The sequence below is a fragment of the Anomaloglossus baeobatrachus genome, chromosome 2 (assembly GCF_048569485.1).
Source record: "Anomaloglossus baeobatrachus isolate aAnoBae1 chromosome 2, aAnoBae1.hap1, whole genome shotgun sequence".
Lineage (NCBI taxonomy): Eukaryota > Metazoa > Chordata > Amphibia > Anura > Aromobatidae > Anomaloglossus > Anomaloglossus baeobatrachus.
Genome location: NC_134354.1, coordinates 730,267,801 through 730,291,344, shown reverse-complemented (window position 1 = coordinate 730,291,344; position 23,544 = coordinate 730,267,801). Strand labels below are relative to the sequence as shown.

Sequence of the window (23,544 nt, the reverse complement as noted above, 5' to 3'; positions counted from 1 at the left end):
AGTTGCATTTGTTAGATCTAGTGAGAGCACTCCGGCTCTACATTTCTCGCACGGCGCCCCTGTGCCGTTCTGATGCGCTCTTTGTCCTTGTCGCTGGCCAGCGTAAGGGGTCGCAGGCTTCCAAGTCAACCTTGGCTCGGTGGATCAAGGAACCGATTCTTGAAGCCTACCGTTCTTCTGGGCTTCCGATTCCTGCAGGGCTGAAAGCCCATTCTACCAGAGCCGTGGGTGCATCCTGGGCATTGCGGCACCAGGCTTCGGCTCAGCAGGTGTGTCAGGCGGCTACCTGGTCGAGTCTGCACACTTTCACGAAACACTATCAGGTGCATACCTATGCTTCGGCAGATGCCAGCCTAGGTAGGCGAGTCCTTCAGGCGGCGGTTGCCCACCTGTAAGAGGGAGCCGTTGTCAGCTCTTTTTATTGGGGTATTCTTTTACCCACCCAGGGACTGCTTTTGGACGTCCCAATTGTCTGGGTCTCCCAATGGAGCGACAAAGAAGAAGGGAATTTTGTTTACTTACCGTAAATTCCTTTTCTTCTAGCTCCTATTGGGAGACCCAGCACCCGCCCCTGTTCCCTTCGGGCTGTTGTTCTTTGTGTACACATGTTGTTCATGTTGATTTGTTCTTATGGTTCATGGTCTTCAGTTCTCCGAACATCCTTCGGATTGAATTTACCTTAGACCAATTTATAAGTTTCCTCCTTCCTGCTTTTGCACCAAAACTGAGGAGCCCGTGATGCACGGGAGGGTGTATAGGCAGAGGGGAGGGGTTACACTTTTTAAAGTGTAATACTTTGTGTGGCCTCCGGAGGCAGAAGCTATACACCCAATTGTCTGGGTCTCCCAATAGGAGCTAGAAGAAAAGGAATTTACGGTAAGTAAACAAAATTCCCTTCTTCCCTCTCCTATAATCCCGCCCATACCTCTGTGCCGGCATCAGTGATTCAGTCAGACTGCTGTATTATTGCCCGTGGATGGCATCATAGTGCTTAGACAGACATAGTAACACACGTTAGCATGCGCAGGTCAGAAAAGCTGCTGGCCAGTCCAAGTATTGTGATGCCATCTTCGGGCAGTAACACGCTAATCTGACTGAATCTCTGATGCCGGCACAGAGGGTGGGCAGGAGTAGGAGGAGATTATTAATTTTCAATTAACACACGTTCCAATTACTGATGCTTGTGCAGAAAAGTGGGTGAGGGAAGGGAGTGAATATTCATTTTCATTATCAGGGGACCCAATCACTTGTCTATTCCATATTCAGGGTCCACAGGGGGAAGGTTTCTCCTAGTAGAAAGTGCCAAGCTGGCCTATGGAGGTATAGGCCATCCAATGCTCCTCTGATCATATAAAGGGCACCTGTCACCAGATTTTGGACTTTTAAACTAAAACTAGCACCTTAAGCAGCGCCTGTGCTGCATTCTGTAAAGGTGCAGGACTCCCCCTGACAACCCCCCCCCCCCTTGTAGACCCCACAAATACTTTTATAAAATCTTCCACCCTGTATGTAAATTGTCCATTCCAATGGGCTTCCTAATCTGCGCCTCCTGTCCCTCCTTAAGCCATCTTCTTGTACTGATTGACGTGGATGACGCTTTGAGCGCCATCCACGTAGGCGGGCAAAATCTTGTGTCTGTGTCCCGGCTCGTTCAGGCGCACTTTGCTCTGCCCAATTGCTGGCAGAGCCGAAAACAAAGGTGCACCGGAGTGAACTGGCGAGTTCTGTGCGCAAGATTTTTGTCGGCGATGTAGATAAAATGGGTGAAGTCCTCCACATCGCCAGGCAAAATCTTGTTCCTGTGCAGAGAACTCGTCGGGGCACGCAGGCTCCCCTATGTTTTCAGAGAAGCATTGCATGGCCTATAAGTCTCCCTATGCTGACTGGGAACTCTACATAAGAAACAACTCCCCAACCCCGCCCCCCGCCCCACTTACCTAGTCAAATCAGGTGTCCTTGCAGTGAGGAGGGGAAAACATCCCAACACCCGTTTCTGCAAACGGGAGGAGTTCCTGGTTCGACTTCTTGGCCTAGGTCATGTTGCAAGGCAGGTCGATATAGACTTTTAGGATATCTGCATCCTAAGGGTGGTGCTAGATTTCAAGTAGTCGACTTCTCTGTAGAGATTGTTTGCATGGTACAGACCTGGAAATAAGACATTGACCATTGACACCTTAAGAGCTTTTTTTGATTGTGTTCTTTTTTCCGGTACCATAGGTTCAATGATTCATTGTTTGGTCAGAATGTTTAAGTATCCACCATGTTGAATGCAATGATTTGAGATGAATGGGGCTTACTAATTAAAGAAGAAAGTGTGACGTAAATTTGAGAGCGGTTTCACGCCCCTGATATTAATGGATTGAACGAAGGCTCAGCCTGTGAGAAGGTAGAACAATATGTATGGTCTAGGCATTTTCTGACTGTGCATTGTACCCTGCGGGCAATCCTAAAAGGTGTTGGCTGTGAAGTCTGTGTCCGATAGAAGCAATTCATGAGTGCGAATCATAGATTAGCAGCGGGGTGGACTCGCATCTGTGGAAAGGAAGGTGAGCAAGCTTTCTGGAGAATCTTCAAGCTGTGAAATGGAATTAGAAGGTGAAAGAAGCCCCGCTGGCAAGTCTGGCTCATTCAGTATATACAAAAGCCAGACGGATGTTGCCGAAAGAAAGCTGGGGGAGGACGGCGAGAAGGAAATAATCGCAGATGGAATGAGTGTGAGGTGGTAGGTGAAGCCTACGCACTTGTGCTGATGTGTAATCATTGGCGGGCCACACTCCAAGGCTATGAAAGAGTGGGTCACCATGGACTCGAGCATTTTCTGGTTCTCGAGAAGATGATTGAATGAATGAAATTTGTGATAATGGAGCGACTGGTAATTCTTATTTTACTTATATAGTGCCATCATATGCTAAGACGCTTAGACATCATCTCTCTGAGACTCACAATCTACACTCCCTATCAGCATGTCTGGAGTATAGGAGGAAACCCACACAAACACAGGGAGAACATACAAACTCTTCACAGATGTTGTCTTTGGTGGGATTTGAACCCAAAACGCCAGTGCTGGAAAACAGTGCTAGCCAGGGAGCCGCCGCACCGTGCTAGCCAGGGAGCCGCCGCACCGTGCTAGCCAGGGAGCCACCATAAAAACATATTTCTTTATCGTTCCTTTGGGAGACCCAGACCATGGGTGTTTAGCTTCTGCCTCCGGAGGACACACAAAGTACTACACTTAAAAGTGTAGCTCCTCCCTCTGAGCTTATACACCCCCTGGTAGCCAGTCCTAGCCAGTTTATCGCTTTGTGTCAGGAGGCATACATCCACACATGCATTCTCATCTGATTTGTTTGACTTTTGGAAAGAGTTTGAAGAAAAGCGGGTCCATGTCTGGACTCCCGGCATGTCCCTTCTCACCCCACTGTGTCGGCGGGGTTGTTAAGGTTGATTTACAAGGCTGCAGCCTTGCATGCCGCGCTCCTTCACCATCCCTTCTGGGCTCTGGCTTGAAGTGGGAGCCAGCACGGTCTCCATGCCTGGCAGGAGTCCGGTCTCCATCCACAGCCCCTTGAGGATTCTGTTGGACCGGAGCACTCATCCCCAGGGACATGGCCCTGCGTCTCAGCAGCTAAGTACCTGAGACGTTTATGTTGGGGGTCCCGGTTCTTTATTGTAAGGGGAGAGTATGCTGTATGTGATTGTTTTAACTTTTCCGGCAGGTTCTCTAGCTTTTGCCTGAGAACCGCGCCGATGGTGCCTGCTTGTCGGCCTCGCCGCTTAAATTTAGGCCCCGGCTTCGCCGGAGGCCTAGTTTCATTTTGCTGCCCTCGCATGTCACTCATGCAGAGGGACAGGTTCGGCTCCTCCCGGCGGCCGTTCTACACTGAAGAGGGACACTCCTCACTGCTGGGGCGTCCCTCCTTCCCTGCAGGTCTCTATAGCCCTCCAGTTCCCGCTCTTTTATAGGAACGCCCCCTAGTTTCTCAGGCAGAGTTCACTCTGCTCTGGGACATCCTGCATTCTGCATCTCTGCTGAGGTGCTGCGACTGGGGGACCGGGCTTTGGGATCTGGAGGGCACACAACACCGCGCTCAGCGGTCTGGTAAGCCACAGCCGGTCTCCGGTTGTGGACCTCTGTATATTCTCCCTGGGGTTCATTCTCTGCAAAGCCCCCACTCCAGCAGCATGTCTCACACAAGGAGCAAGGCTCCAAAGCTTTATTCTGCATGCACTGCATGTAAGCTCCTGCTGCCTGAGCCGAGCATTTATCCACACTGTGATGGTTGCTCTAACTTGGCGGTGCCACAGCCTGGAGTCTCACCCCCAGTGGTCTCTCAGGCTGCTGCTGCACCTGGGACTGAACCCCCGGCCTGGGTAGAGTCCTTTTTCTAGGTCCATATCCCAGTCATTTGCTGAGTCCATGGGACTTTTGTCCAGGACTTTGATGAATATGCATCAGCCCCCCTCACAGGGTGCCTCTAATACTCTTGACAGAGGATTCCTATCCTCTGACCTCCGTCCATCGGAGCTCACGGAGGATTCATCATCTGATCCCAGACCCCGTCCTTCTAAGAGAAGGCGCAGGGTTTCCTCCCCCTCCCCATCCCACGGCTCTGTCTCAAGAGCTGACTCTCAAGATGAGGAGGATGCCCTCACTGGGGGCTCGGAGGCTATGTATCCCTTCGATTTCTCTGAGGGTGACTCAGATCTTAGTGATTTGATTGCTTCTATTAATTCTGTGCTGGATCTCAATCCGCCAGTGTCAGAGGAGCAACCCTCTCTGGCAGAAAAACATCAGTTTACCTCGCCTAAGAGAGTAAAGAGTGTGTTCTTTAACCACTCCAGTTTTCAGACCGCTGTGACCAAACCCAGGGCCTGCCCTGACAAACGCTTTCCAAAGCGTGGTTCTGATGACCGGTTTCCATTTCCACCTGAGGTGGTCAAGGAGTGGTCTCACTCCCCAAAGGTAGACCCTCCGGTGTCTAGGCTCTCAGCCCGGACCGTTGTGTCGGTGGCTGACGGCACCTCACTTAAGGATTCCACTGACCGTCAGATTGACCTTCTAGCCAAATCTGTGTATGAAGCTGCGGGGGCCGCGTTTTCCCCGACTTTTGCAGCAGTGTGGGCTCTCAAAGCCATCTCTGCTTCTCTAGAGGAGATGCATTCCCTCACCAAGGAATCTATGCCTGAGATGGTTACCTTAACTTCTCAGGCTTCAGCTTTTTCATCTTATGCCATGTCTGCCATGCTAGAGGCTGCTCACCGCACTGCGGTGGCTTCAGCTAATTCTCTTGTTATCCGCAGGATTTTGTGGCTTCGAGAGTGGAAGGCAGATGCTTCTTCCAAGACGTTTCTTGCTGGGCTCCCTTTTGCTGGTTCACGGCTGTTTGGTGAACAGGATGAAATCATTAAAGAAGCTACTGGCGGGAAGAGTACTTCCATGCCACAAACCAAGACCAGGAAACCCGCCCAGGGTAGGAATCAATCGAGGTTTCGTTCCTTTCGTTCCTCCAACTGGTCATCCTCTAAGCCTTCCGCCTCGTCCGCTAACTCAGCCAAGGATCAGAAATCCAACTGGCGCCCAAAAGCGCGTCCGCAGAAGACCGCAGGAGGTTCTGCCACTAAGGCAGCTTCCTCATGACTTTCGGCCCGCTCCAGCCACGTCCTTAGTCGGTGGCAGGCTCTCCCACTTTGGCGACGCTTGGTTAAAGCAAGTCTCCGATCAGTGGGTGAGAGACATCATATCTCACGGCTACAGGATATAATTCTCTTCCAGCCCGCCAAACAGATTTTTTCTCTCAACTCCCCCCTGCTCCAAGGCCGCCGCCTTCTCGCAGGCCGTGGCGTCCTTGCAGGCAAACGGAGTGATTGTCCCAGTTCCCGCTCAGGAACGGTTCAGAGGTTTTTACTCAAATCTCTTCCTAGTTCCAAAAAAGGACGGTACCTTCCGGCCCATCCTGGATCTCAAGCTTCTCAACAAGCATGTCCGGGTGCGGCATTTTCGCATGGAGTCTCTGCGATCAGTCATTGCCTCTATGACCCAAGGGGATTTCCTGGCGTCCATCGACATCAGAGATGCCTATCTACATGTGCCAATCGCAGTGTCACATCAGCGTTGGTTACGTTTTGCGATAGGAGAGGATCATTTCCAATTCGTGGCTCTTCCCTTCGGGTTAGCCACGGCCCCTCGGGTATTCACCAAGGTCATGGCGGCAGTGATTGCGGTCCTGCACCTCCAGGGGTTAGCAGTGCTTCCTTATCTGGACGACCTTCTGGTCAAGGGTCCATCCAGCGCAGACTGTCAGCGGAGTGTTTCGCTCACTCTCGGCACCCTAGCCAAATTCGGGTGGATTGTCAATCTTCCCAAATCCACTCTGACTCCGACCCAGAGTCTCACGTACCTAGGGATGCAGTTCGAGACTTTGCCGGCACTTGTGAAGTTGCCCTTAATCAAACAGCAGTCTCTCCGGCTAACGGTGCGCTCTCTCCTGAGGCCCCGCCGTTATTCCCTCAGGCGCCTGATGCAGGTGCTGGGTCAAATGGTGGCCTCCATGGAGGCGGTTCCCTTTGCCCAGTTCCATCTGCGTCCTCTGCAGCTGGACATTCTCCGCTGTTGGGACAAGCGGCCTTCCTCCTTACAGAGGTTAGTGGCTCTGTCGCCACGGACCAGGAGCTCTCTTCAGTGGTGGCTTCGACCCCTCTCCCTGTCCCAAGGGCGCTCCTTCCTGACTCCGTCCTGGGTGATTCTCACCACGGATGCCAGCCTTTCCGGCTGGGGAGCGGTACATCTCCACCACAGAGCACAGGGCACTTGGACTCCGTCCGAGTCAGCCCTTTCAATCAATGTGCTGGAAACCAGAGCTGTGCTTCTAGCTCTCCTAGCCTTTCACCACCTGTTGGCGGGCAGGCACATTCGAGTTCAGTCAGACAACACGACAGCGGTTGCCTACATCAATCACCAAGGCGGGACATGCAGCCGCCTGGCAATGTTGGAGGTACAATGCATACTTCAATGGGCGGAGGACTCCAAATCCACCATATCCGCAGTCCACATCCCTGGCGTAGAAAACTGGGAGGCAGATTATCTCAGCCGTCAATCCGTTGACGGTGGTGAGTGGTCCCTGCACCCGGCAGTGTTTCAGTCAATCTGCCACAAGTGGGGCACTCCGGACGTGGACCTAATGGCATCCCGTCACAACAACAAGGTTCCGGTTTACGTGGCTCGCTCCCACGATCCTCAGGCCTTCGCCGCGGACGCTCTGGTTCAATACTGGTCCCAGTTTCGTCTGTCCTACGTGTTTCCCCCTCTAGCTCTCTTGCCCAGAGTCCTGCGCAAGATCAGAATGGAGGGTCGTCGAGTCATCCTCATTGCACCGGACTGGCCCAGGCGAGCTTGGTATCCGGACCTGCTCCAACTGTCCGTGGAGATGCCGTGGCATCTTCCGGACCGTCCAGACCTGCTCTTGCAAGGTCCGTTTTTCCGCCCGAATTCTGCGGCACTCAAATTGACGGCGTGGCTCTTGAGTCCTGGATTTTGACGGCTTCTGGTATTCCTCCTGAAGTCATCTCCACTATGACTCGGGCCCGTAAGTCTTCCTCCGTCAAGATCTATCACAGGACTTGGAAAATGTTCCTGTCCTGGTGTCGCTCTTCCGGCCATTCTCCTTGGCCATTCTCGTTGCCGACCCTTCTGTCTTTTTTACAGTCCGTTCTGCAGCTAGGACTGTCCCTCAACTCTCTCAAGGGACAAGTCTCAGCTCTGTCAGTGATGTTCCAGCGGCGTCTCGCCCAGCTGGCTCAGGTCCCCACCTTCATGCAAGGTGCGTCTCACATCATTCCGCCTTATCGGCGGCCCTTGGATCCCTGGGACCTTAACTTGGTCCTCACGGTATTGCAGAAACCCCCTTTCGAGCCCCTTAGGGAGGTTTCTTTGTATCGTCTTTCTCAAAAGGTGGCCTTTCTAGTTGCCATAACCCCTCTCTCAGGAGAGTCTCTGATTTGGCTGTGCTCTCCTCGGAGTCACCTTTTTTGGTTTTTCACCAAGACAAGGTAGTTCTCCGTCCGACCCCAGACTTTCTTCCTAAGGTGGTCTCTCCCTTCCACCTTAACCAGGATATTTCCTTGCCTTCCTTCTGTCCGGCCCCTGTTCATCGCTTTGAGAAAGCGCTGCATACTCTAGATCTGGTACGTGCTCTCCGGATTTATGTGTCTCGCACTGCTGCGCTTAGGCGGTGCACCTCTCTTTTTGTGCTAACCACAGGGCGGCGCAAGGGTCGCTCTGCTTCTAAGCCGACCTTGGCTCGTTGGATTAGATCGACCACTTCGGACGCCTACCAGAGTACTCAGGTGCCTCCCCCGCCGGGGATCAAAGCACACTCGACCAGAGCTGTCGGTGCCTCTTGGGCTTTTAGGCACCAGGCTACGGCTCAACAAGTCTGTGAGGCTGCCACTTGGACTAGCCTGCATACCTTTTCGAAGCACTACCAAGTGCATGCTCATGCTTCGGCAGATGCGAGCTTGGGCAGACGCATCCTTCAGGCGGCTGTCGCCCACTTGTGAAGTTAGGCTCCGCCTACTTCTTAGTTTTTTCTGTTTATTCCCACCCAGGGACAGCTTTGGAACGTCCCATGGTCTGGGTCTCCCAAAGGAACGATAAAGAAAAAGAGAATTTTGTTACTTACCGTAAATTCTTTTTCTTATAGTTCCGTATTGGGAGACCCAGCTGCCTCCCTGTTGCCTGTTGGCAATTTTCTTGTTCCGTATGTTATCACCGGCTGTTGTCGTAGACAGAGGCTCCGGTTGTTCCGGTTCTTACTCGGTTCTACTTGTGGGTGGCTATTCTCCTTCAGCTTTTGCACTAAACTGGCTAGGACTGGCTACCAGGGGGTGTATAAGCTCAGAGGGAGGAGCTACACTTTTAAGTGTAGTACTTTGTGTGTCCTCCGGAGGCAGAAGCTAAACACCCATGGTCTGGGTCTCCCAATACGGAACTATAAGAAAAAGAATTTACGGTAAGTAACAAAATTCTCTCTTTTGCTTTTATTATTTTATATGCAGTAGGTTTAAGGTACATATTTTCAAGCATTATCCTGTAAAGACTCTGGATAAGCAGGTGCAACTAAGTGTAGATGAAGTTGGATGCTGGGGGGAAGCATAAAAAACACCCATTTTTCTTGTCACCCTTCCTGTGCTTATGCCCTTTAGTGCTGTGAAGGTCAGGATTAGAGACTGCTCCAGTCACAGCTGTTTAACCCATGAATTGCAATGTTGATTATGTAATGTCCAAATCGGCCCACCCCTATCTAATCAGATTTACAGTAACTGATAGAATAGTGTAATCCTGCAAGAAACAAGAGGCTATTTGAAAATATCACCTTATCCTTTTATTAATTACAAAGTCACATGATTGAAAACCTTTAAAATAGCTAAGTGCATTATAAAGGTACTATATTATTAAACAAGCATGGTGTTCAATAATGTCATTTGATAAGTAATCAAAAACTGCACAGGGCAATTTATAAAGAATAAAGTGCCAGTCCTTACAACTAAAGAATAGCAACTATGGCATTTAAAAACCCAAATGTAAGAATGTGATCCAGGTAACTACAAGGAATAATAGTGCAGGAATAATATTGGATACTCACCGTAAAATCTTTTTCTTGGAAAACCATGGGTGTATGCTGGTGGCACTAGGAGGCTGCCACTCCGCAAGAGAAAAGTTAGCTGCTCCTCAGTAGCCCACACCCACCAGACGCAGCCAAGTCGATCAGTGTGAAAACAGTAGTAGAAGTAACCTGAAATAATATACAGACTGGCCCAACATATAATCTAAAAATGTTGGGTGCTGTGTCCCCCCAATAAGGGCTCTGAGAAAAATAAATTCCACTGTGAGTACCCAAAATGTTCTTTTCTTTGTGGGACACAGGAAAAAATGGCATGTCCCAAAGTAGTCCACAAGGGTGGGTAGAGAGGAGTAGAAGAATGGAAGAGCACAGGGGCGATTCTTAGGACGGGCACCAGCCAGTGTAATTTGCAAGATCTTATTGTCCAGGCCCGAACCTGCCAAGAGAAAAGGGTAAGAAGGTTTGTACTCTATAGAACTTGAAATGGGTAGGTACAGACAAATAGAAAAACAGCCTACAGGGCTGCCAAATAGAGTCCTACGATAAATGGTCCCGGAAGCCCCAGTCACAGGTGAAGACAGGCGGAATCCCTGAGAAGGCACCCTGTCCCTTGCTCAATATGCGTCCGTGATGGCAGAGCAAATTGATCCTTAGGCTTAAGTCACATGATTCAGTTTTCATCCAGTAAAGTGAGACAAATTTTTATTTTTTTTAAATTTGCAGCAGTTAATAAGTCTCATGATAATGAATGAGTCTCATTAGATTTCTGGAGGAAAATCGTGCATGCTATCCGTTTTATTTACAGATAGCACTTGTACCCAAAAATCCGGTCATGTGCAGCTGGCCTTACACTAAGTAACATGTACCGTTTATTGGGGGGCATGTGCTATTTGTGATATTTCTATCCGCAAACTCTCATCTAAGAGAGCAATCTCACAACATCCATATTATTCTGCAGACTCACAATGCTGCTATACTGTAATACAATGCAGATTGTCTACGCTCAAATTTGGGGTACAAACTGCGTCCTCGCCCCATGGCATCAAACCCGATGATATTTTTTTGATAATTAATCTTTACTTTTGTTTTTTTAAACCCTAGTTTCCCTACAAGATATCAACATGCGTAAGGCTTTCAAAAGTTCGACCATCCAAGATCAGCAAGTGGTCTCCAAAAACAGCATTCCCCATCCAATCACTGACATCTACAACACCTGCGACAAGCCGCCTCCGCTCAATATACTCTCCCCGTACAGGTAAGTGGCAAACATGACCAGCTATCGGTTAGGGGTGTCTGACTGACGCCCAACGTTGTGTACACTTCTTCGAATATTGGCTTCTGTAAAGATTCTTTCCACTTATGACGATCCTACGTAGGTGGGAAAAGCTTTCTAACAGAAGCGTCTGGTATTTCTGTATGTCGCTGGCTCCCCTGGGAGTCTTGTAATTAACGTCCTTCTCTTCGGTTTTGTGCTGACAGGGATGATAGAAAGGACGGCTTGAAGTTTTACACGGATCCTTCCTATTTCTTTGACCTTTGGAAGGAGAAGATGTTACAAGACACAGAAGATAAAAGGAAAGAGAAAAGACGGCAGAAGGTAGCAACGCTCAGAACGCGGATGGATGGTTTTCTCTCTTGGGATCTATTGTTTGGTGTTTTTCTTTTTTTTTGCTTCCGGAAAGCAAAAGGTTATAACAGAGAGTCAAACAGTTGGTGCACACATTACAATAATGGAGCAGCAGAAAGCACCTTCTGTATGTGACTATACCCTACACTGGGTCTCCTATAGAGATATATAGATAGATGTGTGTGTTTCAGTATATAGCTAACAGGTTCTACAGGCATATAAGGCATATGGAAGTGTGGGGCCCGTAGCAAAGCTTGGAATAGGGCAACCACGACCACTGGCGCCCACCTGCAGTGACGCTCCAGCATAGGTGTTGTGCTGCTGTCATCAATGAGGCTCCAGTATAGGCATGATGTGCCAGTCAGCAGTGAGGTTCTAGCGTAGGTATAGTGCTTTTTTTCAGTCAGGCTTCAGCTTATGCTTGATGTGCCTGTCAGTAGTGAGACTCCAACGCAGGGGTGGTGCGCCCATCAGTAGTGAGGCTCCAGTGTGTGTAGGCGTGCTGCACCAGTCAGCAGTGAGGCGCCCTTATGCAGTTTGGCTGGAGCACAGGCGCGGTGCACCTGTATAGCTTTGCTGAACGCAAGCGTGGTGTGCCCATATGCAGTTTACCTCCAGCGGTGGCTTAATGCGCTCATCAGCACTGATTCTTCAATGTAGGCGTGGAGCGCCCGTACACAGTAAGGTTGCAGCGAAGGCGTAGTGTGCCCATATCCAGTGAGGCTCCAGCGCGGGCGTGGTGTAGCCGTCAGCAGTGAGGCTCCAGCGCGGGCGTGGTGTACCTGTCAGCAGTAGGCTCCAGCGCGGGCGTGGTGTACCCGTCAGCAGTGAGGCTCCAGCGCGGGCGTGGTGTACCCGTCAGCAGTAAGGCTCCCAGCGTGGGCGTGGTGTACCCGTCAGCAGTAAGGCTCCAGTGTGGGCGTAGTATACCAGTCAGCAGTGAGACTCCAATGCTGTCTTAGGCCCTGTGCGCACTTACCGGTTTTTGCCGCGGATTTCCTGCGGTTTTGCTGCATGTTTCTCTGCAGAAAATGTTCATAACATCTCTGCAGTGATTCACCAGCAAAACCTATGGGAAAAAAAAATCCTGTGCGCACTAGGCGGAATTTGACAGCTGCATGTTTTGCTGCAAAAACAATTGCATGTCACTTCTTTTCCGCACGTCGCTGCGGGATTTCACTCCATTGACTGCAATGTAATCGTGAAATCCCGCAGGGAATAACGCAGGAAGCAAATTCTGTGCGTTTCACTGCGTTTTCCTGCGTTATTCCCTGCGGTATTTCGCGGTTTACCTCCGGTAATGTACATCGCTTGCCTGCGGTTTTGCAGGGAAGTGATGTCATTATGACAGGAAGAGGAAGCGGAGCAGAGAGTAAACACGCACACACACACCACACACACCACACACACACACACACACACACACACACACACACACACACACACACACACACACACACACACACACACACACACACACACACAGACATCACAGACCTAGAACACAGATCACACACAGACACATAGAACACACATAGAAAGCAAACGGAAATATAGAAAAAAAAAACCACACGGGCTCCGCTGTATTTTTACCTTCCAGCCGAGGTAAGCACACAGCGGCGGCCCGGTATTCTCAGGCTGGGGAGGGCGAGGGGCAGGGTTAATGTCCCCCGCCTCCCCCCCACCTCACGCAGCCGAGAATATCAGCCACAGCTGCCCCGGGACTGTCTCATCCATTATGCGGCAGTCCCAGAGTGTCCCCAGCTCTTCCTGCTGCCGTGATGCAGTGGCAGTCGGGGTAATACAAGGAGTTAATGGCGGCGGATCGCCGACGCTAAGTCCAGGCTTGATCATGGCAGCGTCTATGTGACAGCTGACATGATCAACCCGTAAGTAAAGTGAAAAAACACACACACCGAAAAATCCTTTTATTTTAAATAAAACACAAATAAGCCTCGTTCACCCTTTTATTAACCCCTCCCGAAACAAAGCTCCGACGTAATCCACGTCCTGCGATGCTTGCATCTAGCCGCGACTGACACACAGCGCTGAATGTAGCCTCGCAGTGAGACAGCAGAGGTAACCACAGGGCATTTCCCACGGCCGGTAATGTGAACTCACTGCCGACCGTGAGAAATGCAGCGATCTGTCCTCCTATCTATCTATCTATCTATCTATCTATCTATCTATCTATCTATCTATCTATCTATCTATCTATCTATCTATCTATCTATCTATCCCTCTGTCTGTCTGTCTGTCTGTCTATCTATCTATCTATCTATCTATCAATCTACTACCTATCTCAGAAGGAAATTATTTTTTTTTCTTTTTTTCAATGTGCTTCATTGCATTGAATGCATTAAAGCACATGTACCAACCCGCATGCGGCAAAACCGCATGCGGTTTTCGGGTGCGGTTTGCCGCGGTTATTTACCGCGGGTGCGGTAATCTTTCAATGCCTGTGGAATTTTCTTGAGAAAAAAAGGCCCTGTCACACGCAGAGATAAATCTGCGGTAGATCTGTGGTTGCAGTGAAATTGTGGACAATCAGTGCCAGGCTTGTGGCTGTGTACAAATAGAACAATATGTCCATGATTTCACTGCAACCCCAGCCCATCAGCTGTGATGCTCCAGTGTAGGCGTGGTGCATCTATACGCAGTGAGACTCCAGCGCTGGCAGGGTGTACCCGTCTGCAGTTTGGCCGCAGCACAGGCGTGGCACGCACAGTAAGTGTAACGATGGGGCGTTGTATTCATTTTCTGCGATTGCTGGAGCTGCTGTGCGGACACAGATTATTTACATTTATGAATGCAGTTGTATTGTTTTTAATCCATTTTCCTTTTTCTGTCTCAGGAACAGAAGCGCGTGGACGGCACAACTCGCGAAGTGAAAAAGGTCAGGAAAGCCAGGAACAGACGTCAGGAGTGGAACATCATGGCCTATGACAAGGAGCTCAGGCCTGACAACAGGCTGTCTCCAAATGTATACCAAGCAGCGTCTTCCGAGGGATCCATGTCCCCGGACACTAGGTCTGTCTATAGCTGTCAGGTCTCTGCTGTGTCTCAGTAGTGCAATGTGTTGCTTGAAATCACTACCCTCCTCTTCCTCAAACAGATAGTAGTGATGAAGACTTGTGACTTCTGAAAGAAAAACTGTATGATTTTAGAGTTGATGAGGCTGATGTCCTGAAATCTGTCCATACCTAGTGTAACATTCTTCAGTGTCCCCCTCCCTGCTGAGATGCAGCTCTGAGTTGATAGCTGGATTTTTAAAGAAAGTGCACCAGCCACATCAGGATTACGAGATACAGTGTCATGGGAAATCTAGAGATAGACCTACTTTTAAGTAAGAGTTTAATCGTTTTACTGTACTTCTTTATTTTTTTTTTTTTTTTGCTCTTAAAGGTAATGTCCACTTTTAATAGTCATCCCCAAGAAGTGGAAGTACATAAAACACCTAAGTAGGTATTCACCCTCCCTTGATTCGGCGCCGGCTCCTCGCCGTTGCTTTGCTCCTAGTGATATGAGTGAGGACATCACTTTAATAGTGCGTGTCACCGCTCTATCAACTCACAGGGCTCAGTGCTCGTACAGAGGTTGGTAAAATGCCATGCTGCGCACAATGACTGGCCAGAGTGGTGACATTGTTGCTGTAGCCTGCCATTGAGCTCAGCGGCATGGGCCGGCAACCCCTTTAGGCCCCTTTCACACATCAGTTTTTTTGCTGCCAGTCACATTCTGTTGGCTCAACAGATCCGCCGCAGATTGTGGAGAAACTGATGCGACAGATCCATTTTTCGACGGATTAGGCTAGCTTGGGAGCTGGCTGGCTAATTTGATACTAAATAATAAATTGAAGCATGCTCAGTTAAAAAACAAAACGGAATCCCGATTTTGACGGGTGACGACGGATCCTGCGCCCATAGGCTTCCATTCAACCAAACGACGGACTGCGACTGATCCATCACTGTCCGATTTTTTTTTTTTCGATGTAGACAAAAGACGTTACTTTGACCATCATCTCCGTCCTCTGGACAAACAATTTTCGATGGATCCGTTGATTGACATTTGAAACGTGAGGCCATCTATCGCATTCCATCGATGAGAAAGTCTATGAGAAAAAAACGGATCCAGCATTATCAGTCGCCGGATCAGTTTTTTTTCAAAATTGGATGGATTGTGACTGACCAGTAAAAAACTGATGTGTGAAAGGGGCCTTACAGAGGGCTGAACTTAGTCAGTGACTACAGGGGTACATGCACGCTTTGTGATATGAGCCCGGTAGTCAGAGCAGCGGTGGGGATCCGGCACAAGCTATACAGAGAGTGAGCACCGGCTGAGTTTGTTGTTTAATGTACTTTACTTACTTTGTGGACCATTGTACTGAAAGTGGACATCTTTTTTTAATACGGTGTTTTTTTCTATACAGTTTGGAACATGGATACTTGGATTATTTTAGTCTAATTAGTTTTTAGAGAATTGGCAGCACAACGTGACTTAACAAGCACTTAGTGCACATCTCGCCTATGATTTATGCTGCCGTACATCTGATTGCTCTTTCTTTTCTTTTTCGCTCCTAATTGGGAGACCCAGACAATTGGGTGTATAGCTATTGCCTCCGGAGGCCACACAAAGTATTACACTTAAAAGTGTAAGGCCCCTCCCCTTCTGGCTATACACCCCCAGTGGGATCACTGGCTCACCAGTTTTGTGCTTTGTGCGAAGGAGGCAACACATCCACGCATAGCTCCACTGTTTAGTCAGCAGCAGCTGCTGACTATGTCGGATGGAAGAAAAGAGGGTCTATACAGACTCCCAGCATGCTCCCTTCTCACCCCACTTCATGTCGGAGGTGTTTGTTAAGGTTGAGGTACCCATTGCGGGTACGGAGGCTGGAGCCCACATGCTGCTTCCTTCCCCATCCCTTTTTACAGGGCTCTGGGTGAAGTGGGATTCTATCGGTCTCCAGGCACAGAGACCGTGCTCCATCCACAGCCCCTGGTATCTGCTGGACATGGAGCGGAGTATCTTCAGGGACATGGCCCTGCTACATGGAGGTACTCGGTGTCCCTGTGGGGACCGCGCAGACACACGGCAGCACTGCTGGGTGTGTTAGTGCGCCAGGGACAGCGGCGCTGTCCGCACTAGTGCCATCGCACACCACAGCGTTGCTGGGTGTGTTAGTGTATTGGGTGACTACCGCGCTAACCGCCGCTGCCGTTTTATTGAAGGCGCCGCTGGGATTTGTGGTGCGCCGGGGACTTCCGCGCCGGCCAGCACTGATATGCCGGCCGCGCTTATTAACTCGAGTCCCCGGCTTCTGGGCCTAGTCTCCCTTCGTTACCGCCCACAGCCCTGACAGTCAGGGTAGGGGCGTGACGCTGCTTAGCACAGCAGCACTGAGAGCTGGAGTATGTTTTGCATACTCCACCCCTCTCACTGTGTGCACTGTGAAACCGGATTCCCGCACTTTCTCAGGCACGCCCACGGCTTCCTTCTCTATACAGGACGCCGGCAGCCATTAGTGTCAGTTTCTGTACGATACAGAGACAAGTGTGGAAGACCCTGGCATTCTGATAGTCACACAATCGCTGTAACAGGCGTTAAGCAGCACCTGTGGTGCTAACCCCACTAGTGCAGAAGTGCACTTATAGATATGCTTGTACTATATACATTGCACTGTTTGGTCGCACGTTGTATATACCCTCCTGGATTGTGCGGAGGAGTTATCAGCATATTCTCTGTGTAAAACAAAGGTGCAGAACCACATGTTTTTCTATGCAGCCGGTACAGCATGTACGGCTATACGGCCGGCAGGTTACATAGACCCCCATTGTATCCAACTCAGCCGGAGTCTCTGCTAATGGCCAGAGGATGAGGACGGTGTCTGCAGTATTTACTGACAGATTTTCTGAGACTATGGCTATGATACTAGAAGCCTAGCAGTCCGGACATGTCTCTCACAACATGGGCACTGTTGAATCATTGATCCATGGCCCCCCTCAGTGTGAACAACTAACAGCTCCGGGAATGTCACATGCATCCCAGAGTCACGGCTCTGCACAGACGTCAGTCCCAGACAGCCTAAGCGGGCTCACTATGAGCGGCCCTCGGTTTCATCAGGGTCCTAGCAGAAGGACTCTCTGTGTACTGAGGCGGAAGTAGCGGCTCAGGATTCTGATCCTGAGACCGCTCTCAATCTGGATACACCTAATGGTGACGCCATAGTGAATAATCTTATAGCGTCCATCAATAGAATGTTGGTTATTTCGGATCTCTGGTCTAAATCCATCTATGAGGCTGTCGGCGCACCGTTGGCTCCAGCATTCTCACCCTTGGGGCATTCCAAGCTATTTCAGCTTGTCTTACACAGATTGACACGGTTACACGTACATCTGTGCCGCAGGTGGCATCCTTAACCTCTCAAATGTCTGCATTTGTTTCTTACGCGATTCAGGTTGCCCTAGACTCTGCGAACCGTGCGGCAGTAGCCTCCGCTACTACGTGTTTTTAAGCAGAGCCTGGTCTGCTCGTTAAGTGAATGGAAGGCAGATTCTGCTTCCAAAAAAGGATGCTTAACCAGTTGCCTTTTTCTGCTGACCGACTGTTTGGTGAGCGTTGGGATGTAACCATTAAACAGTCCAGGGGTAAGGATTCATCCTTTCCTCAGCCCGGACACAACAAACCCCAACAGAGCAGGAGGCAGTCGGGGTTTCGGTCTTTTCGAGGCTCGGGCAGGTCTCATTTTTCCTCGTCCAATGTGGACTCAAAAGGATCAGAGGAGCTCAGATTCTTGGCGGGCTCAGTCACGCCCAAAGAAGAGACAGTCTGAAAACCCGCTTCCAAGGCGGCTTCCTCATGACTTGCGGCCTCCTCTCTCCGCATCCTCGGTCGGTAGCAGGCTCTCCCGCCTTGGCGATATTTAGCTGCCATAGGTCAATGACCGTTGGGTGTGAGACATTCTGTCTCACGGGTACAGGATAGAGCTCACTTCTCGTCCTCCAACTCGATTCTTCAGAACTTCTCCACCTCCCGGCCGAGCCGCTGCTCTTCTGCAAACAGGGTGCACTCTATAGGCAGAAAGAGTGATGACCCCCGTTCCTCTTCAGGAACAAGGTCACGGTTTTTACCCCAAATTATTTGCGGTGCCTATAAGAACGGGCCGTTCCGTCCCGTTCTGGATCTAAAACTGCTCAGCAAGCTCGTGGACACCAGGCGGTTCCGGATGGAATCCCTCCGCCATGTCATCGCCTCAATGTCCCAAGGAGATTTCCTAGCATCATTAAGCATCAAGGATGCTTATCCACACGTGCCGATTGATCCAGAGCACTAGCGTTTCTACGCTTCGTTATAGGAGACGAACACCTGTTCGTAGCTCTACCTTCCGGCTAGCGACAGTCCCACTGGTCTTCGCCAAGGTCAGGGCAGCAGTAGTCACAGTCCTGCACTCTCAGGGTCACTCTGTGATCCCATATTTAGACGATCTACTTGTCAAGGCACTCTCTTAGGAAACATGCCAACACTGCCCGAACGTTGCGCTGGAGACTCTCTAGAGTTTTGAGTGGATCATCAACTTTTTAAAGTCAGATCCGACTCCGACCCTATCGCTAACATATCTAGGCATGGAGTTTCATACTCTCTCAGCGATAGTGAAGCTTCCGCTAGACAAACAGCATTCACTACGGGCTGCAATCTCTTCTTTAAGAACCAGTCGCACACATTAAGACGCCTCATGCACTTCCTACGTAAGATGGTAGCAATGGAGGCAGTTCTTCTCGCGCAGTTTCATCTGCGTCCACTACAATGTGACATTCTCCGCCAATGGGACGGGGAGTCGACCTCCCTCAACAGAGTCGTCTTTCTTTCTCAGGCGGCCAAGGAATCTCTACGGTGGTGGCTTCTTCCCACCTCATGGTCAAAAAGAAGGTCCTTCCTATCCCCATCCTGGGCGATAGTTACGACAGACGCGAGTCTATCAGGGTGGGGAGCAGTTTTTCTCCACCACAGCGCTCAGGGTACGGGGGCTCAGCAAGAGTCCACCCTTCAGATCAATGTTCTTGAACACAGAGCAGTGTATCTTGCCCTACAAACCTTCCAACAGCAGCTGGAAAGCAAGCAAATCCGACTTCAGTCGGACAACTCCACAGCAGTGGCATACATCAACCACCAAGGAAGAACGCGCAACCGGCAAGCCTTCCAGGAAGTCCGGCAGGTTCTGATGTGGGTGGAAGACACGGCATCCACCATATCCACAGTTCACATCCCAGGCGTGGAAAACTAGGAAGCTGACTTCCTAAGTCGCCGGGGTGTGGCCAAAAGGGTATGGTCTCTTCACCCGGACGGGTTTCAGGAGATCTGGCGCCGCTGACAGAGGCCGGACGTCGATCTAATGGCGTCACGGCACAACAACAATGTGCCAGCTTCATGGCACGGTTTCACAATCATCGAGCTCTGGCGGCAGACGCCTTAGTTCAGCATTGGTCGCAGTTCCAGCTACCTTATGTGCCACCTCTGGCATTGTTGCCCAGAGTGCTGCGTTAGATCAGGACCGACTGCGGCCGCGCCATCCTCGTCGCTACAGATTGGCCGAGGATGTTGTGGTTCCCGGTTCTGTGGTGCCTCACGGTAGGCTAACCGGGGGCACTACCAGACCAATCAGACTGGCTGTCTCAAGGGCCATTCTTCCATTTGAATTCTACGGCCCTCAACCTGATGGTGTGGCTTTGAGTCCTGGAACCTAGTGTCGTCAGGATTACCTCAGGACGTGGTTGCCACCATGAGACAGGCTAGCATATCAACGTCCGCCAAGATTGACCACAGGACGTGGAAGATATTCTTATCTCGGTGCTCGGCGCAGGGTGTTTCTCCCTGGCCGGTTGCATCGTCTGTTTCCTTCCTTCCTGCAATCTAGGTTGGAAAAAGGGTTGTCGCTCAGTTCCCTTTAGGGACAAGTCTCAGCGCTATCTGTATTTTTTCAGAAACGACTTCCTCAGGTACGCACGTTCCTACGGGGAGTTTGTCTTCTCAGCACTCCGTACAGGCGGCCGTTAGAGCCCTGGGATCTGAACAAGGTTCTAATTGCTCTCCAGATGCCGCCTTTCGAGCCTTTGAAAGAGGTCTCCCTTCCCGCTTTTCTCGGGAAGTGGCCTTCTAGTAACGGTCTCGTCTCTTAGGAGAGTTTCCGAGCTAGCAACGCTCTCATACAAATCTCCCTTCCTGGTCCTTCACCAGGACAGGGTAGTTCTGCGTCCGATTCCGGAATTTCTCCCTAAGGTGGTATCCCACTTTCATATCAATCAGGATATCACCTCACCTTCTTTGTGTCCTCGTCCAGTCCATCAATTTCAGAAGGATTTGCATCTGTTGGTTCTGGTGAGAGCACTCAGGTTCTACTTCCCGCATGGCGCTCCTGCGCCACCCGGATGCACTCTTTGTCCTTGTCGCTGGTCGGCGTAAACAGTCGCAAGCTTCTGAATCCACCCTGGCTCGGGGGATCGAGGAACCAATTCTTGAAATCTACAGTTCTACTGGGCTTCTGGTTCTCTCAAGGCTGAAGGCCCATTCTACCAGAGCCGTGGGTGCATCCTAGGCATTACGGCACCAGGCTACGGCTCAGCAGGTGTGTCAGGCACCTACCTGATTGAGTCTCCATACTTTTACCAAGCATTTTCAGGTGCATACCTACGCTTCGGCAGACGCCAGCCTAGGTAGATAAGTCCTTCAGGCGGCGATTGCCCACCTGTAGGAAAGGGCTCTTTGACGGCCCTATCACGAGGTATTCTTTTACCCACCCAGGGACTGCTTTTGGACGTCCCAATTGTCTGGGTCTCCCAATTAGGAGCGAAAAAGAAGAAGGGAATTTTGTTTACTTACCGTAAATTCCTTTTCTTCTAGCTCCAATTGGGAGACCCAGCACCCGCCCTGTTTTCTCGGGGTTTTTCTGTTTTTTCGGGTACACATGTTGTTCATGTGGTATGGTTCAGTTCTCCGATGTTTCCTCGGATTGAGTTGGTCTTTAAACCAGTTATTGGCTTTCCTCCTTCTTGCTTTGGCACTAAAACTGGTGAGCCAGTGATCCCACTGGGGGTGTATAGCCAGAAGGGGAGGGGCCTTACACTTTTAAGTGTAATACTTTGTGTGGCCTCCGGAGGCAATAGCTATACACCCAATTGTCTGGGTCTCCCAATTGGAGCTAGAAGAAAAGGAATTTACGGTAAGTAAACAAAATTCCCTTCTTTTATATGCCTAGATGAGGCCAGGTTTTCACCCATGAGGGCGCTAGACATGATTATTTAAAATCAGATCTGATAATTTAGCAGAGTGGGAATGTTCTATAGCTAAAGTATAAGCCCCAACAGATCATACTGACTGTGATCACACACCGAAGGATTGACTGTCCGGTGACATCATGGTGGATCAGGCTCCAGAGAAACAATGTGAACATGTACTGGAGACAGAATAGGAGGAGGGTTAGTTGCATTTGTTTCCTTGCATTGGACGTGCTTCTGCCTGGAGTGTGATGGCGTCGGTGGAGTTTGCATGGTTTTCACAAATGGAGAGATTTGTAGAGAAAGACATTACAGAAAATTGTCATCTGATTTAGATCCAGACACAATCGTGATTCCCCCCTGTGCAGCGTATCAAAATGTTGATTACATGGGATTGGGATGTTAACCATAGACCAGGGGTGGGGAACGTTTTTTCTGCCAGGGGTCATTTGGAAATTTCTACCATTATTCGGGGAACACAAAATTATCAACCTGAAAATTACCCTGCTATGTTTGGTCAAACAATTCTCTGTGGTAGCTGAAACTGCTTCTTCTTTTTTATTTTTTATTTTATTTTTTTCGTAACGGTTTCAGACTTTAATTCTGTCGACAATGCACAAAATGTATTAAGGGGTCTGCAACTTTTAATATTTGCGGTGCAATTAACTTCAACTATTTTGTTTTTTAAATTTAGACTGGTGTATATACTCTTACTAAATCTGCTACATCTTTATTGTAAGGTAGCAAGGAAGTTAAATTAAAGGGAACCTTTGATCAGATTTTTCCGTATTAAACCAAAAATACCCCCTTCTGCAGCTCCTGGGCTGCATTCTATGAAGGTGCACCTTGTTGCTGGCCCCCTTTTCAGATCTACAAAACAACTTTATAAAATATTACCTTTTCGTATGCAAATTAGTTTGGTTGGCCAGATGGGCGGGCTCTATTTCGCCTTCCGTCCCCCAGTCTTGATTTGCATGGATGACAACGGCCCCGTCATCCTCCACGCTGATGCCGAAGTCTCGCGTAGGCGCAGTTAGCAGAGGCCACTATCGCGAGCCTGCGCAAAGACATCCCAGGCGTGCGAGAGGGATAGTTTCTGCTCAGGCCCGCGATAGTGGCCTCTGCTAACTGCGTGAGACTGCGGCATCAGCGTGGAGGATGCCGGGGCCGTCGTCATCCATGCAAATCAAGACTGGGGGATGGAGAAAAAATGGCAGGAGGGGGGGACAGAAGGCGAAATAGAGCCCGCCCATTTGGCCAACCAAACTAATTTGTATACGAAAAGGTAATAATTTTGTAAAGTTGTTTTGGAGGTCTGAAAAGGGGCCAGCAACAAGGTGCACCTTCCTACAACGCAGCCCTGGAGCTGGAGAAGGTGGTAGTTATGGTTTAATACGAAAAATCTGGTGACAAGTTCCCTTTTGATACATTGATGTTCTTTTTATAGACACTACCCTATAGTGAGGTACTGTAAGGTACTTTTATAATACAGTACTCATATTACTCATATACATGGCTTTATTCCACCAGCAATATTCCCTAGATTGCTTAAAGAGAATGTCAGTAGGATGAACGCTCATAAGCCGTCTAAATGGACGTGTAGGTCATGGGAAGCTGAATAAAGTGATGCCTTGCTATCTGATGTCTTTATTCCAGTGAAATCTACATTTTTCTTAATATGTAAATGAGCTGTTAAGACCTATGGGCCAAACACTGATGAGAAACTGCCTCCAGATATTGGAAACTAAAGGGGATGTTACCAGTTTGAGACATATACTGTAGATCAGGAGAGCAGACTGTCAGTCATTACATGTCTCACGCTGGTAACGTCCCCTTTTATTTACAATGCACTCTGCGGCAGATTTTCAGAGAGATCTCTGTCTGGGCCATAGATCTTACGTGCTCATTTTTACGTTAAGAAAAATGTTGATTTCTCCGGAATAAGACATCGGATCACAGATATCCAGGTATCATTTCATTCAGTTTCCTATGGTCTACATGCAATATAGATGACTTAGGAAAGTTGATC

General features: G+C 49.6%; 1 protein-coding gene across 1 annotated transcript in view; it reads left to right on the top strand.

Moving 5' to 3' along the window:
- Positions 1-23,544, top strand: part of WASF3 (WASP family member 3) — an 85,779-nt gene that overhangs the window by 41,940 nt on the left and 20,295 nt on the right. The window contains exons 4-6 of the mRNA XM_075337373.1: positions 10,722-10,875; positions 11,100-11,217; positions 14,102-14,277. Of these exons, the coding sequence (XP_075193488.1) occupies positions 10,722-10,875; positions 11,100-11,217; positions 14,102-14,277 (448 nt within the window). The remainder of the gene's footprint in view (positions 1-10,721; positions 10,876-11,099; positions 11,218-14,101; positions 14,278-23,544) is intronic.